The sequence below is a fragment of the Cydia pomonella genome, chromosome 1 (assembly GCF_033807575.1).
Source record: "Cydia pomonella isolate Wapato2018A chromosome 1, ilCydPomo1, whole genome shotgun sequence".
In the NCBI taxonomy this organism is placed as follows: domain Eukaryota; kingdom Metazoa; phylum Arthropoda; class Insecta; order Lepidoptera; family Tortricidae; genus Cydia; species Cydia pomonella.
This window is the reverse complement of record NC_084703.1, coordinates 14,152,534-14,165,499: the sequence shown is the minus strand read 5'-3', so window position 1 is coordinate 14,165,499 and position 12,966 is coordinate 14,152,534. Positions and strand designations below refer to the sequence as shown.

At 36.5% G+C, this 12,966-nt stretch overlaps 1 protein-coding gene across 2 annotated transcripts in view; it reads right to left on the bottom strand.

Annotated features, from left to right (window-relative positions):
* The window catches only part of LOC133516311 (keratin-associated protein 9-1-like), a 36,160-nt gene that overhangs the window by 20,325 nt on the left and 2,869 nt on the right, over positions 1 to 12,966 (bottom strand). For both annotated transcript variants that reach the window (XM_061849187.1, XM_061849195.1), the window contains 8 exons: positions 12,541 to 12,558; positions 9,512 to 9,538; positions 8,912 to 8,938; positions 8,426 to 8,452; positions 8,315 to 8,341; positions 6,624 to 6,650; positions 3,318 to 3,350; positions 161 to 187 (listed from right to left, as the gene is read on the bottom strand). In XM_061849187.1, coding sequence (XP_061705171.1) covers positions 161 to 187; positions 3,318 to 3,350; positions 6,624 to 6,650; positions 8,315 to 8,341; positions 8,426 to 8,452; positions 8,912 to 8,938; positions 9,512 to 9,538; positions 12,541 to 12,558 — 213 coding nt within the window. The remainder of the gene's footprint in view (positions 1 to 160; positions 188 to 3,317; positions 3,351 to 6,623; positions 6,651 to 8,314; positions 8,342 to 8,425; positions 8,453 to 8,911; positions 8,939 to 9,511; positions 9,539 to 12,540; positions 12,559 to 12,966) is intronic.

Sequence of the window (12,966 nt, the reverse complement as noted above, 5' to 3'; positions counted from 1 at the left end):
ATATTTTATTATTTATTTACTTAATAATAATTGGTATATTGTTAGTAGCAAGAATGTAAATAATTAGGGACAAAGTCGTTTAAAATTATGAAGAGGCTAAGTGACTCGATATATTTTAGAACCAGGGCATGCTACAGAAATTTGTATAACTTTACATTACCCCGGCATTGCATGCACGCCCAATACACTGTAAGTATATAAAATGTTGTACTACAAATAATTTAGACGTAGTTATAGTAAGAGCGGCGGGTGTGTGAATTGGATAGGAGCTAATAATGGCAGGAAAGCGAGGGGAGATTGGTAGAATATGTATAAAACAAAGTCGGGTTTGTTACAACACTTATAACTCGAAAACGGATGGACCGATTTTCATGGTTTTTGATTTGTTGGATTTGTCTCCGCCCCGAATAGCAGAATAACTATTAAAAACATTACAACAAATAATTTCCCATACAATACGTTAAATGTTTTTGGGTTTCGTATCTGTCAAACATTTGGTGTTCATCTTGGCGATACGGTAAATTCTCCTCTCAAATTATAGAATGTATTTAAATAAGGGTTTCGAATCCACAACATACGAGTACGAGTATATCAAAGATTCAATACAACTCAATTAACAAAGATTAAACCTCTTTAACCGTTAAGACAGCACTTTGATTATGAAGAAAATAAAATATCACACTTGAAGGAGATACGATTTTTCAAAAGTAACCAGGCTTCGATGACATTTAATTTGCACGTCACCATGATGTCACATGTCTGTCTTACGAATTTTCAATCTGACGGTCACGTGACACCCGACGCCCTGACGCGAGTTTAACATTTTTTCCCCATCACAAAAAGTGCATAGCGCCGCTAAAGAAGTGTTCACTTCAAAAATGCTTATGCAATACAAGATACAACGAAAGAAACGTGTTATCGAATAACAGAAGTGGTCGTAGGTATCACACTGCGATTTTGGGCGTGGGTGTCGCAAGCTGGTCCTGGGGAACTAGTTGAAGTTGGCGGACGGTTAAACGGACAACAGCATAGAAATACCATAAGCGATCTCTTGTTGCCCACCAGCCTACCACACAAGTGTTTTGTCCCAATCAAAAGGTCAGTTTTGTTCAAGACAAAACACTTGTGTGGTAGATATTTTGATATTTTGTTCCGGCTACATACATTTTTTTTGAAAAAAAAATCATAACTCTACCATTTTCAACTCAAATCGTGTGAAACTTATAACTTAGCATAAACACACTGAGCCAAACCCAATTCAATCAAAAATAATTTAAAATGTGGAATTTGGTTTTTGTGCTTTTTCCAAAGAAACAATTAATGATTTAAAAAAAAAAACCGCACCCGTGGCGGATATATGTAGTATGCCAAAAAATCACAAATAATTCGTAGTATAACCACCTGCGAGGATATTACGGTTTGTTTTGCGGTTCTTGAGTAATGATGATTTCTTGTTCCTGCTCCATACATTAATTTTGAAAAAAAATCGTAACTCCACAATTTTCATTCCAAACCGTCTAAAATTCATAGGTTACCATAACAATGCTGGGCAAAACCTATTTTAATCAAAAAAACGTAAAAATAACAACTTCGGTTTCTATGTCAATGAAAGCCGAATTTCAGCCCACAGTGTGACGCCCCTCGTATTTGGTAACTTTAGCTGTCACTATCTATTTGATACTGACTGCATACAGTCGAATTTACCTAAAATCAATATATAAATGTCAATTATAACGTATACGTCATGCTCCAAATGAATGAGATAAAACGATTACTGACAGGTAGGTACTCTTCTCAGGGATTTTCAAAATTGGAAGAAATTGAACATAGCTCGATTGTAAAAATGGTAGTCTAAATATACCATACAGGTCAAGCTAAATAGAATCTTATGTCAATGTCACACAGGTTTCGTCATGTTATTTAATTCCTCACCTTATCCATTGTATCATTGGATCGAGATTTAATCTATATCATTTAAATAAAGGTCACTTTTTAAGTGTGTTCCATATTTTTGGATACTTCGGATGCTTAGTTACCAGTGGCAGTGTGGTTGTTACGGTACCTACGGCTGCTTGAATGTAACCACATATTTGACCTAGTTGGTTTCTAAATTCTGTTACTGCCAATAATCTTTATCTTCATAAAATATACGAACGAAAGTTGAATAAACTATATATTAAAAAGAACTACACAAAATCAGGACTTACATATGACAATATCATTCAAAATGGCCTCCTCTGGCCTTGACACTGGCCCTCAAACGACAAGGCCAGTCGTCAATAGCGGCACGCACGATTGTCATGTCTAATTCCGTCACTGTCTTAACTATGGCCCGCTTGAGGGAGTCAAGATTTGTGTGGGGTTTAGCACAGGCTTTCTCCTCAATAACCTGCACTATGACATAATCCAGGGAGTTAAGGTCCGGGCTGGAGGACGGCCAGTCTTCGTGGGCAATAAAGTCAATTTTGTTCCTTCGAAACCAGGCTGGAGTTGTTTTTGCCCTCTGTGCAGGAGCTGAGTCCTGTTGAAACACCCATGGCTGGTTTTGAAATAGGGTGTGGCTTAAGGGTTTCACTATAGGTTCGAGATCGGTTTACTGGTAAACTTTGGCTCCAGTTTTCACACCTTTTTCACTGAACCTGTGTTAGCCCTGAGTATGACACACCCAGCCAAATCATCACATAAGAGGGATGATGGCCTCGTTGCACTTTCGGAACAGCCGCAATCGCCTATTGACTGTTTTTTGCATACACTCTGTCATTCTGGCGGTTACAACATTGTTCAAGGGTAATATTTTTCGGTGGCCATTTTGTGCGTACCGCTTCAATAGCACGCGTCTTCTCTCTAGACTCATAATCTTTAATCGTCCATTAAGCAAATTACCTTTTTGTCTGCGGTAAGCGTGTAGTCCAAGGTCTTCATTGATAACTTTTTTTAGGGAATGTGGGCACCCACATTTGTGCAACGCAATTACTGCGATACTATTCTCTTTTAGGCTCCAATTCATTATAGATACGACGAGATTAGCGTTATGTGTGGTATATAATTATATTATAGCTCACAAATCCACCACATTATGTCATTTTTTATTTTTTCGTTAGCAACAGAACTTAGTAACCAACTAGGTATATGCTTCGGTAGATTTGTACACAGTGGATGGGCTAAACAATTTGATCGCTTTGGCTTACTCAATATCAATGGCCACTATGGACGTTTCCAAGTATTTGGTGATCTTGACTGCTACGTACTATATGACGCTGACAGTACCTCGCGCTGGCAGTGAATGTGTTAATATTAAAATGTAACCGTATATTTACCTTGGCCATGCATGTGTTTGAGTAACCATTACACTGAAAATAATAAATTAACTATATGATCTCACAAAATTAAGAAAAAAATTGTTCTTATATATGCTAACTGAGAAATATTAATATAATATGGCAAAAACGAAACCCTTACGCCCCGACTTACCTAACTAACCGTACACCTTGGTTTAAAAAGTACTATATGGACTGGGTGGGACCTATGACCTAATGTATAATGAATATAATATTAGTGATTTTGTATGTAAAATCACTATCCGGCCCTGGCCGTTAATCTATTCCTTTTTCATCGTCACTCTCTGTCTGCCTCTTTTTCTCGTCGACTTCTTTTTTGCGAGAAGTGATAAATCAGGGCGGTATTTAGGTATTAACGTACCTATTGTATTCTACTATAGCTGACTGTTATGCTTTTATACTACCATAAACAATATTTATAAGGTCACAGGTCGAACTGGTCACCCTCGAAAGTACAACATAAGGTGCTTAGCACACTGGATGCGATTCGGACGTCGTCGGTCTGATGCGTGAGCTCCCGCTCGTCGCTATCTCCTTTTTGTGATTGTTAATAAGCCATTGGCGACTAAATGCATTGACACCAAATTGAAATGGAAGGCCGTCTCTTTCGAAGGAATTAATAACACTCGCCACATATTCTGACACTATTTGGTATCTAGAAAGCTGCAGTAAAGTACCGATTAGCCTCTGTTACTATTGCCAGTATGGACGTTAAAAAAAAATCCCAACAGCTTGTATAATGACACATTTACATTGTATACCTAAAGTGCAATTCGTTCTTGATGCTCCCAAATGAATCCCGTTAAAATAGCAAAATGGTCATCGGAGACAGATTTATTAATTATTTTCTCATTTAAAGGCAGTTGTGTTTCAGTGACTAAACAACTAAATAGTTCTATATCTTTAGTACCGAACGCTCTTAGGCTTAACGCTACCCGCCAGCTTTAGAAGAATATTTACAGCTTACAAACAGTATTAAAAATCAAACTCACACTAAACACAGAAAAGGCAAAGTACAAACAAAACGTTGAATTTTAACTACAGCAACACTGAAGTACTCTCAATGTGAAGTGAAACGAACGTCATTGAAGTCGGTAAACTAATAAAATTATAACAAATAAAGAAGGTAGAATTAAAATGCTGCTGCACGACTAAGTCTAAGAGTACAGAGGATAAAATACTGCTAAATTAAAAAAATTGTCACACTAAGACACAAGAAGAAGAAGGGGTTTCGTTGTTGCCCGGCTGACTTCTCTCTCCTGATCAGGACCTTCTCCGCCTGCGATGCCGCCCCCGAAGCAACCGAGATGGCCTTGACAGGCTCTGTCGACGCGGCTGGCGCATCCGACAGGTCCCTTACTTCTGAGATGGTGTTTGCGCGACGACGCACGCCGCCCTTGCCAAAAACTATTAAATCGCCGTTCGAGGTCCAACAATTTCTCACTCCGAATCGTTCGCGTGCTTCCATGAAGGCGCTGTGATGCAGTGCAGTCAGAAATTCGCCAAGCGTCACCCCTGTGCCCTTCAGTGCAGCCTTGCCGAACCACACGTCGTCACTGGTGGCAGTCTCTTAAACTTGACGAAGATGGCGCAAGGTTTCTCACCGCGCCCGCCGCGTCTGTCCAGCCGATGGCAACGTTCAACCTCCGTAACCGAAAAATCATCCCGGATAGCTTGCAACCTGCTAGCAGCAAGTTTGGCTGTCTTCGGACTCCTCCTCAGCCACACCATGAACGAGGAGCATATTACGGCGCGCGCGTGTTACGATGTAGTCCACCTAGCGGGTTAAGAGCTTGACTTGCTACTGAAGGGTCTGGAGAGACTTCATCACAAACTCCTTAAAAGCGCTGAAGCTCGACGACACTGAAGCAACTGTGGGGATGGCTGGATCTGCCTTACCGAGACTTCTTTGGAAGGCAAACAATTGTTCTTGGAACATAATGGTTAATTTTGACATAGAGTTTTTAATTGAGTCCGCTTGTAACATAATGTGAAACTGATTTTCAGGAAAATAGTGTAATTTTAAAGAAATAAGCAAGGATAAGACTGGTAGGTGAAAATCGTTACTATTTCATAATTTTAAGATATCTAACAATTCATGTTATTTGGTTTTATTCACCTATTATGTACTTATTATGTACTTCTGTTGTCGCTATAACAACAAATACTAAAAACAGAATAAAATAAATATTTAAGGGGGCTCCCATACAAAAAAGTGATTTTTAAATAATGGTGCGAAACCCTTCGTGCGCGAGTTCGACTCGCACTTGGCCGGTTTTTAACGGACTTCAAGATTTCAAAAGAGGAGGTTATCAATTCGGTTGTATTTTTTTAAAATGTTTGTTACTCCATAACTCCATCACTTCTGAAACGATTTTGAAAAATTTTTTTTTGTTTGAATCTAAACATATACAGATTGGTCCCGTTTTTGTCAAAACTTAGTTCTGATGATGGGATCTATGAGGAATCGAGGAAACTCTTCAAATGTGAAAGGCATACATATAGTGATTTTTGTATTTTCTTTAAAAAGTCAAGCATTTACATTTTAAAAAGTGACATTTGATGAAGTGGAACTGCTGATGATGATCAGAATGGTACTCTTCAACGACGCATAGTACACGTTTGGCGATTTGTCCTCTTCGCTGTGTTTGTTAAGCAAATTAGATTTTCAAGACAATTTTTTGTCAAGTTCGAGTTCTGACGATGGGGTCCATGAGGACTCGAGGGAACTCCTCAAATGTTAAAGGCATATATATAGTGATTAGTATTTTCATTAACAAATCAAGTATTTACATTTATAGAAGTGACATTTGATGAAGTGGAATTGCTGATGATGAACAGAACGGAACTCTTCAATGATGCATAGTTCACGTTTGGCAATTTGTTCTCTTTGCCAAGCAGTTAGGTTTTCAAGGCACATTTGTATATTTCTATCCTATTTAGTTTTTTTTAATAATTATCTGGTGCTTTATTTCATGCATGGTTTGAAATAATTTATCTTAAATACAGTCGAATACCCTATAGCGGGTAGGTATTTTACCAGTCAACCATAGGGCAAATCTGAAATGTGTCAAGGTGGGTGCAGTGGCAAAAAAAAAAACATGTTACCTCCTTTTCTACATAATTAGGCGTAGGACGCTGTCTTTTTAATTTCATTGTATGAAATCTCAAATCAACAATAATCGTTCTTTCACCGGTCTCCCTCAATGAAGTCGGTTTTTTTTCTTAAAAATTGTATGATATCAAAATCTTACTAAAAGTGATGTTAAGTATGAGTAAACTTACATTGGAATGACAAAACGCTCCATTACACTGCAAACGAATAGTTGTTTATAAAGAAAAGTCAAAACATCAGGGCTCGAACTTTTAGTGCGAATGACGTAAAAATGACGTCGTTTCGCATACAGGATAATGTGATAAATAATGGTACACTGCTGTAGACACCGGGAAAGAAGGGCTCGCCGGAAGAGTAGGTATAGGCAAAGTGATACAAAGCGGGCAAGCCCTTTTCACGGCCAGACATGTATAATGCTTTTCTCAAACATGCAATGAAATATCGATGTCATGTTCCTTATAATAGGCTGCGAAGTATGACGTTTCAGGTGCGGCTAGGACAAGAGGTTGTTAATGGAATTTTATACAAATATTCAAACAAATAAAAAAAAAACAATAAATGATTTGGACTGTACTTAGAGCAATTTTATTTAATTATTTAATAACAAATCATTGAACTCGCGACACTGTTTTCGTTACCGTAACCGACAAACAACAAATAACACAGTTATTATCAATTTTTTTCTTAACTATACATATACACATTGAAACATTAATATTTCATCTAAATATTAGGTAGCGTTAAAAATGTCTACTCAAACGTGTCTCTAACCGTATAGAAGAAAAAAAAGGTTTTGGCGGGAAACTTGATAATTTTTCGCTGTAATTCTGTCATTTGACTTTGATCCTTATTCTTTTACTGATGTGTTAATTTTTTAATAATATAAATAATAAAAAAAAACCCACACAAGTTTCCCTTTGTGTAGGGAGGTTTTTAGCAGTTACAATAAAATTTAATGTGGTGGCAAGCAGACCTCAGGTTCTCAGATTGAGCCTTGGCAAAAAGAGACAAACATTGGGACGTAGATAAATGATCATTAAATATATTGTAGACATTTTTATGCTCTACCTCCTATACAATAATAATTTGATTACTTGTTGCATTAAGTACTTTTCCTACTCCTCTACTGTTATCTGTCATTTATGCATTCATTAACACGAATATAAGAACATACATAAAAGGTTTCAAGAAAAGTCTATATTGTCTATTCCTCTTGTGCTTTTATAAGCTATAACGTTACTGCGATTAATGGCTACCAACCTAACAAAACCAAAACGAATACAGTTTTAAACTAAGTGCATTGCTGCCAACTTACAAAATATTCATTTGGTTGCATAGTAAAAATAATTACTTCATAAGTCAGAAACACGCATGTGACACCCGTAATATAGCAACACTCATAGACTACGAAGACCGCTTAGCGTTGCTTGTTAGTCTCCGTAGGCTACGGTGGCCAAAATTGAGAAAAAACTGTCTAAAAAATTAATTTAGCAAGTAGCAAGTACCAGGGCCTCATGAGTTACGAGGAGGTGTCGCTGACCGGCCGGCCGCGGCCCGGGGCGGGCCGGGCGCGTAACAAGGTATGCTCGCGCGTCTTGGCTATATACTTTTGCTGTAATTTGTTTACCTAAATTAAGATTTATTTTTGTTGACTCGTAGGAAAAATATTGTATGCAACGTTGTATAAGTAGGTCAAAAAATTCTCGTGGCGTATTCCATTACAATGTTCGCCTACACCTTCGGCTCCGGCTCACATTGTAACTCACGCCACTCGCCTTTTTTGACCCTTCTTATACAACTGTTGCATAAAATACTATAACCTATTTCGTGATTTAAATTAAAATTAAATTAGAAAATTTACCTCAACAGTACTTAATTCGCCGTCCACCTAAAATTGTATGTATGTATAGGTAATTATTGTTATTGATTCACAATATTGAATTTATAACATTATTCATTTTTATTAACTAACCGTTGCGGCTGCATTAAAGCCCTGAGCCTGAAAACGAAAAGCATTATGAATTAATAGGTGTAAATTAATAGTTGATAGTTACTCGTATTCATTAAATGTTGTATGCCCTCGCAGTGCGTCATGTTCTGTCAGAACCAGTGTCACCTGTAACCAACTATCCACTGGTTAACAAGAATCCCAGTAGATCCCACTAAAGTGTATTGGTACAGTACAGCCGAGTTCATAGTACATATTTTTTCACCCTTTGGCAATGGATTACGGTAAATAAATGTTTACATATTTATGAAATTGACTGTACGAGTTAGTGGTGCTAGGTACCAGTGCTATTAACTTGGTGGTAACACGCTAGGTGGGAATAACTATTGACCCTGCAGCTCATAGGTACGCAAATAATCACTTTTTTTTCTAAGACTGTTCTTTACAGTATTAAAATTATTTCCAATATACCCGGAAATTAGAATACTAATTGTATAAGTAATTACTTACCGAAGCTACAGCCATTGGACCGTTACACTTGAAACAATAAGACTTATTAGCGTGACTAGAATACTAATAGGTACCTACAACTACATATTTAATTCACGTGACTAACACGCATATTTAATTATATTAAAAATGTGAAGAATCTGCTATTTTGCCTTCTTCTTCCTCGCGTTGTCCCGGCATTTTGCCACGCCTCATGGGAGCCTGGGGTCCGCTTGACAACTAATCCCAAGATTTGGCGTAGGCACTAATTTTTACGAAAGCGACTGCCATCTGCCCTTCCAACCCAGAGGGTAAACTAGCCCTTGTTGGGATTAGTTCGGTTTCCTCACGATGTTTCCTTCACCGAAAAGCGGCTGGTAAATATCAAATGATATTTCGTACATAAGTTCCGAAAAACTCATTGGTACGAGCCGGGGTTTGAACCCGCGACCTCCGGATTGCAAGTCGCACGCTCTTACCGCTAGGCCACCAGCGCTCCATCTGAATCTGCTATTTTGCCTGAAAACTCTGATGCATGTTTTTAATAGGATGTAATATAAACATATAGGTACAGTGCAGCAAATGAGCAGGGTTCATGACATGACATTGTTTTATACTCACATATGTCGTACAATCATTTCCTCGACACTGTAAAATATTAAGAATTATGATGGTCATGAAATGATAACTCATGTTATTTCGATAAGTATAACAGATAAGATGATTCTTTTACCTTTTTCAATCTAGACAATAAGAAACGCACGCAAATGTGGCATAGCCGCATCTTAGTATAATTAATTATGCAGAAGATAACCTCCCTGTCTACCTGTGGAAACTTGTAATTGGCTTAATGTTTTTATTTCGAAACCTATTTTGTTACTTTAGCTGTAAGTTTTCCGAAGAAATAAAATAAATAAATAAATAATAACATATTTCCGAGTTAAATACATCATTATATCTCAAATTGTATATTGACAATGTGCAATGTTAAAGAAGCTAAACGACTAGCTGCTATCTGCTTCGTCGTTAAATTGAATAAGCGCGGCCCGCAGTCTGCGCTGGTCCGCTAACGCGAGGTTCTGACGACACTCCTCGGCACTGAGTCCTCGCTATAATATGCGCATAGCGTTGTCTAGCCCAAAACATCGGAGCGACGCGCGAATCGGGTCCAGTGTACTTTTAATGGGCAAATTTCGTTAAGACCATTTCTAGGGTTTCCGGTTTCTCGACCTTTTATATTTGTCGAGGCACGGGAATTCTCGAGAATTTTGAGAAATTTTGAAAGGTTCAAAAAACACCATTTTATTGTTATTTTTTTGCTTTATTACAAATCAGACAAATGGTAATTTTTTAGTTACCATAAATTGCACTTCATAATAAAAAATTGAACAACAAACAAATAATCGGACAGACAGACGGACATGACGAATCTATAAGGGTTCTGTTTCTTGCCATTTGGCTACGGAACCCTAAAAACTATAGGTGCATGCGTGCGCGCCGGTGATGTGATATGCTATAGTGCATTTCTTTAGGTATTTAACAATATGTAAACAAACGACAATATGGTAGATATTTTTTTAGCCAAGAATATAAAACTAAACTAAAAGACAATTATGTACATTAAAGTATTTATAATTATGAATGTACCGGTCTCTACACTAGGGGTACCATGTCATGTAGGTAACCAATTCAGATACGAATTTTCAATGACATGATTATTACGAAATGGCACTATAATGAAAATTACAAATGAGTAGTTAATTACAATAATACAATAATAATATAATCAAGTAAATTTAATTTAACTTGATGTGACAATCTTACTGAAGTGTTACTACGTAATAATACTAATAATAATACTTGCTCTCCGTAACAATGAAGCTGCTAAAATCGTGCTATTTTGTATATATAAGTAAATATATCGTGATATGTAAGTATATCGGGATGATTTGATTTATCAATAGTAATTTAGTTTTATAATATTTGCTATTACATGGCCCTATAATTAGTTTTTTAGCATTAGAAAGAAGATAAGCATCTTGACGTGTATTTTGAATCTAGAAAAACACTTTAAAAAAAGTAGGGCAAAAATGTAACAATTATAAAGCATATACGATCATTTGCATTATTTATTTTGCTTTCATAAATACTATTTTTATAAAAGCGTTTTTCAATAAAGAGACACGTCAAGATTGTTTACATTTTTTTCTAATGCTAAATAAACGAATTATAGGGCCATGTAAAGAACTTAAAACGAGACGAATTCTTTAGAAATTTGAGGGTAGTAGTTCAAATGCTTCAAAACATGAAAATCGATTGAAGCCAGCACGATAGGGGATGGATCAACCCAGTTTTTTTTGGTTGGTTAACTAATAAATGTTTTAAATACCTGAAAAAGTAAAAAACAGATTGTTTCCATTTATTTAACTACCTAAAGAAAGTACACTATAGACACATCACGTGTTATACACGTGTTTTCTTTTTACTTAGCACAAGAGTTTTATTTCTCGAGTTCACGAGAAATAAAACTTTTGCATTGAGTTTTTTTTTCCCGCCTCGAAGAAGGACAAATTTCTCGAGATTTCTAGCCTCGAGAATTCTCGAGCAGAAACCCTTATCATTTCCAGCTTCAGTGTGTTGTGTTGGCAGCACAGTTATTCATTAACGTAGCCACCAAAGTAGCAGATTCTAAATAGGTACCTACCAAAATAGCAAAACTACGTCACGCTGCGCAATGTTCACTAGCTCTTAATTGTTTATTTCTATTTTAGAAATTTTAATAAGCATCTTGACGTGTATTTTGAATCTTAAAAACACTTTAAAAAAAGTAGGGCAAAAATGTAACAATTATAAAGCATATACGATCATTTGCATTATTTATTTTGCTTTCATAAATACTATTTTTATAAAAGCGTTTTTCAATAAAGAGACACGTCAAGATTGTTTACATTTTTTTCTAATGCTAAATAAACGAATTATAGGGCCATGTAAAGAACTTAAAACGAGACGAATTCTTTAGAAATTTGAGGGTAGTAGTTCAAATGCTTCAAAACATGAAAATCGATTGAAGCCAGCACGATAGGGGATGGATCAACCCAGTTTTTTTTTGGTTGGTTAACTAATAAATGTTTTAAATACCTGAAAAAGTAAAAAACAGATTGTTTCCATTTATTTAACTACCTAAAGAAAGTACACTATAGACACATCACGTGTTATACACGTGTTTTCTTTTTACTTAGCACAAGAGTTTTATTTCTCGAGTTCACGAGAAATAAAACTTTTGCATTGAGTTTTTTTTTCCCGCCTCGAAGAAGGACAAATTTCTCGAGATTTCTAGCCTCGAGAATTCTCGAGCAGAAACCCTTATCATTTCCAGCTTCAGTGTGTTGTGTTGGCAGCACAGTTATTCATTAACGTAGCCACCAAAGTAGCAGATTCTAAATAGGTACCTACCAAAATAGCAAAACTACGTCACGCTGCGCAATGTTCACTAGCTCTTAATTGTTTATTTCTATTTTAGAAATTTTTGATTTAAGTACCATAGAAATAATCAATTCAAGACTATTTTGTACAAAATACTAAAAATAAACATAAATACAATAGCATCGAGTAGATTTCTTTCCCGCCCTGCAATGATATTAGATACTTACCATTGCTGAACAAGTTACCTAGAAAATAGTGAATTACTTATGACATACCTAACACGATGAATTTTGGAAATCAGGAGTGAAATGTATAATACAATAATTATAAGTGTTGGTCGTCTTTACGACGGCAATTTAAGGGGCCCATCTAGTCAGCGGCAAGTTATCGCCTGCCTCGATAATGCGTGTATTAGCATTGTTATCGTAGGTGTCCCGATCTCTTTACAATAGCCCAATCTCAAGCTCCAGCCAAACTTCATCAATAGCCTTAAACTCTCTTAGCAATAGCCCCAATGCCTCCTTACATGAAATAAAGTATTTTTTGTTATACGCTGCTTTTCTTATATTCTATATATATGTGTCATTTCAAAGTAAGCAAAAAGTCCCACTTTGTCACTTGCCAGCAAATCTCGTCGTTATGGTAAGCGACAA